At 30.5% G+C, this 3,689-nt stretch overlaps 1 protein-coding gene across 1 annotated transcript; it reads right to left on the bottom strand.

Annotated features, from left to right (window-relative positions):
* Nucleotides 1-559: 559 nt before the first annotated feature.
* Nucleotides 560-1,845, bottom strand: LOC137817523 (protein BCCIP homolog; the record flags this gene model as incomplete). Its single annotated transcript, XM_068620807.1, has 6 exons — nt 560-649; nt 753-818; nt 930-1,142; nt 1,244-1,468; nt 1,644-1,706; nt 1,813-1,845. Coding segments are annotated over 6 exons (690 nt in total), but the record flags the coding sequence as incomplete, so codon positions are not given.
* Between the last annotated feature and the right edge of the window lie 1,844 nt (nt 1,846-3,689).

Below are 3,689 nucleotides of genomic sequence, written 5' to 3'. Positions count from 1 at the left end.
TAATATTAAAAAATAAAATAAAAACAATTTTTAATTAATTATAAAAATAATTAGTTATTTAGTAAATAATTTATTCAAAATAAAATAAAATAAAAATAAAGATAAAATAAAAATAAATTTGTGTACATAGATAATGATTCTAAAAAATTTCAATTATTTTTATAACATACAATTATATAAATTAATTAAAAAATATTTTAAAAAGCCACATTCTGGTCACGATAAAAGAGGAAAATGATTGTATTTTTTCCCTTTTTATCTTTCTCGTAAATCTAATTTAAATTTTAAAATTATTGCAATCTTAATCATTTCTTGAAAAGATAATGTCATATTGATAAGATGAGTCAGTTTTTCAAGAAAAAAATATTTTGAAATAGATTTAATCAAAATGATAGAAATCTTAAAAATATATATATTTGTTTTTAGGCATTTATTATAAAATCAAGAAATCATATCCTATCTTTATATTATATTCAGTCCTATTTTTCTTTTATATAAATTTATTAGAAGATTTTTTCTTTTAAGATTTTGTTGAAATGATGCCAGAAAATATCAATACCTTATGAAATATTTCATCCTCAAGCTTTAAATATATTATTCCCTCCTTACTATCATTGTTCCGTTTTGTCTTCTGTTCTGCATTCTTGAGCTATATTTTGACACCCAAAGATAAGTAAAATGTAAGGGAACAATGAAATTGGAGCATAAGAAAACATCTTAACATAAGCTACATACTACAGCATCATACATACCACGTAAATTTTGCTGAGTATTATATAATGCTTAAACTTGAAGGATTTTCGGAGCTCCTCCGTGGGCTGTTAAACACAAAACATGACAATTTAAGTTCTAAATATGAAAACCATCTCTAGCAGTAAAAAAAAAACACGCAGTAACACCTCACCAATGTGATACTATTGACATCTAACCTCATCTTCTGTGGCCCACAACACTTCATCAAAAAGGGCACCATAAAGTGGTGGCAAAAGCTGGGGTGGAAGGTTCACCATGCGCTGAGATACCAGGAGAGCTACATCGCGTGCTTGCTCCCCCAAAAGCAATTTCAATTTGTCAGCAACACCCTTCTCTTGGTGAGCTTTATGGAGAAGAAAATCCTTAAGTGTCACAATGCATCTATGCTCCTAACAAAAGCATTTACAACAGGTTAGAAAGTTGACGCTGTTTGTTAAACCAGTCCCAAAGCATTGAAAGCAAGATTGTTGCATTAGAGAAGGCAAGTTACCCTGTATCTATAGAAATTAAGAGCAGTAACAAGAGCAAAGATTCCTTCATCCTCGTCATCCTCTATCTTAACAACAGTCCCCACGGTGGTCTGCCCCAAAATCAACTCTACAAAGGCACTCAAATCCCATTCTTCATCGTCAAGGTAGGTTTGCAACAAGGTCTTCACTCCATGAAAATCATCAGGTTTGGGATCGAAAAATGAAAAATCAGCTTGGACAACTCCCTGCAACAACACAACTATTTCAATTAAACTTAATGGTCCGTGACCATGTTTTCAGCCACAACGCCAAAGTTTATGGAGCTTCTGCTACTGCAAACCTTGATCTCAGTAATCCAAAGTTGAACTAGAAACAGTTTACAATGTAAAAAATATATTAGGATTAGGTAAAAGGTCTTACATCAAAATCCTCGTCGGAAGACTCGGAATGTTCCGGTTTGGAAAAATCTTCTCCGTCAACTCCCTTAAACAACAACACGCATTATTCCGATTAATCTTAGCAGTTCAATGTCGAATTAGAAACATTACATTTATAAGAAACACACAAGGATTGCGATAAGAGGTCTTACATCCAAATGACGGTGGGAAGAGTGGGACGCTACGAATCAAATTTTTGTTACCTCTCTTCTCCGCTACGAATCTTCAGTTCAGACATTTGTTTGAAAAACCCTAGAAGTTGAAGGTTTCTTCTCTTTGTATTAGAAAAAAATATATATATTGATTTTAACACAGATATAGTTTATTGTTTCAAATAATTTTTAAGTAATATGGTCTATTAAAAATATGTGCTTGTATTAAAAAATATTGATAATCATGAACTAAGAAATGAATGTTATTTTAACTTTCAATATAATAAATTATTTAGAATAAATTTAAAATGAATAGGAATAATTGTTTGAAAACTTATTTTATAAAATATTTAAATAATATTGCGTATCTCATTCTACATAATCAATTATATATTATTCTCAATCAAATCTAAACATAATCAATTATATATTGTTTTGAACAAATCAATATTTAATATCTGTTGCGTGATATTTTTATTAAACCTGAAAATCTTAATTCTATGAATCACTTCACGTGGAAATATGGTCTAATTTCTCAGTAGACATGGTTATCCAATAAGAAAAAAGCAATACTTTGTTTACCTCAAATTAAAAATATTATTAAAAAACTAATTATTACAGTGTCTTTTAAAAGAGGAAAATGATTGCCTTTTTTTCCCTTTTTATCTTTCTCTTAAATACAATTTAAATTTTAAAATTATTGCAATCTTAATCTTGAAAAGATAATGTAATATTGATAAGATGAGTGAGATTTTCAAGAAAAAAAATATATTTTGAAATAGATTTAATCAAAATGATAGAAATCTTAAAAATATATATATGTTTTTAGGAATTTGTTAAAAATCAAGAAATCTTATCCTATCTTTATATTATATTCAACCCTGTTTTTCATTTATATGAATTTATTAGAAGATTTATTTTTCTGTTTAGATTTTGTTGCAACCTTATTATAAATAGACAGAGGCTTGTGCATGTTCTTCATTCAACATGGGAACCGTAGAAGGAAGAGTGCATTCGTACCACTATGAGATGCGAACTGAAGAAGTGGGAGTGAAGATCAAACCCACAGACATATTGAGGGTTGATGTGGCTATCATTGTTCGATATTATAATCATCATCTACATGCTATTCAAACATCAACCTTATTAAAAACTTCAACTCCCATTAGCTGTCAGAATTTCTTTGAAAATAATGCAGATTTCTTGAGGAGTGTGTTGTTCGACCCACGCTGTTCTTACTGCTTCATCCCAGAAATTGTTTACCCAGCATCGCAAAAAATTGTTAATATGATTCAAGGAGCCTTGGAATTTGGTGCTGGTTCTGAGTATGTGGATTCAGAATGCAAAGAATTGCCTTTGAATTTAGACATCATCGTGGATGTAGTTGCAGATGTAGAATGCGACGAGGAAGAGGAAGAGGTAGAGACAGATGTAGAGGAAGAGGTAGAGACAGATGTAGAGACAGAGGAAGAGACAGAGGAAGAGATAGAGGAAGAGATGGAACATTATGCAGCAACGATTCCAGCATCTGCAGAAGCCATTGATTCCCTTAAAACGTTCTCAATTTCACCTTTCTTGAAAATGGAAACTGAGAAGTGCAGTATTTGCTTGGAAAATGTTGGCTTTAGAGAGAATGAAGAGAATGTGAAGTTATCGTTGTTGCCATGTGAACATGTTTTTCATCATCTCTGTATTGTAAAATGGCTGCAGACAAGTCACACTTGTCCGTTATGTCGTTATCCTATGCTTGTTAGTCATAACTGATTTATTTTATTTTCAAAGACAAATTGTATTTTGTATGAAATAAGAATGAGGATTACATTGTTTTTAGCTTTTGTTTTCGTATACATTTTACTTCAAAGATTCACAATTTAACA

The sequence above is a fragment of the Phaseolus vulgaris genome, unplaced genomic scaffold, assembly GCF_000499845.2.
Source record: "Phaseolus vulgaris cultivar G19833 unplaced genomic scaffold, P. vulgaris v2.0 scaffold_104, whole genome shotgun sequence".
NCBI classification, from domain to species: Eukaryota; Viridiplantae; Streptophyta; class Magnoliopsida; order Fabales; family Fabaceae; genus Phaseolus; species Phaseolus vulgaris.
The sequence above is the reverse complement of the archived record's forward strand: the minus strand, read 5'-3'. Positions and strand labels throughout refer to the sequence as shown.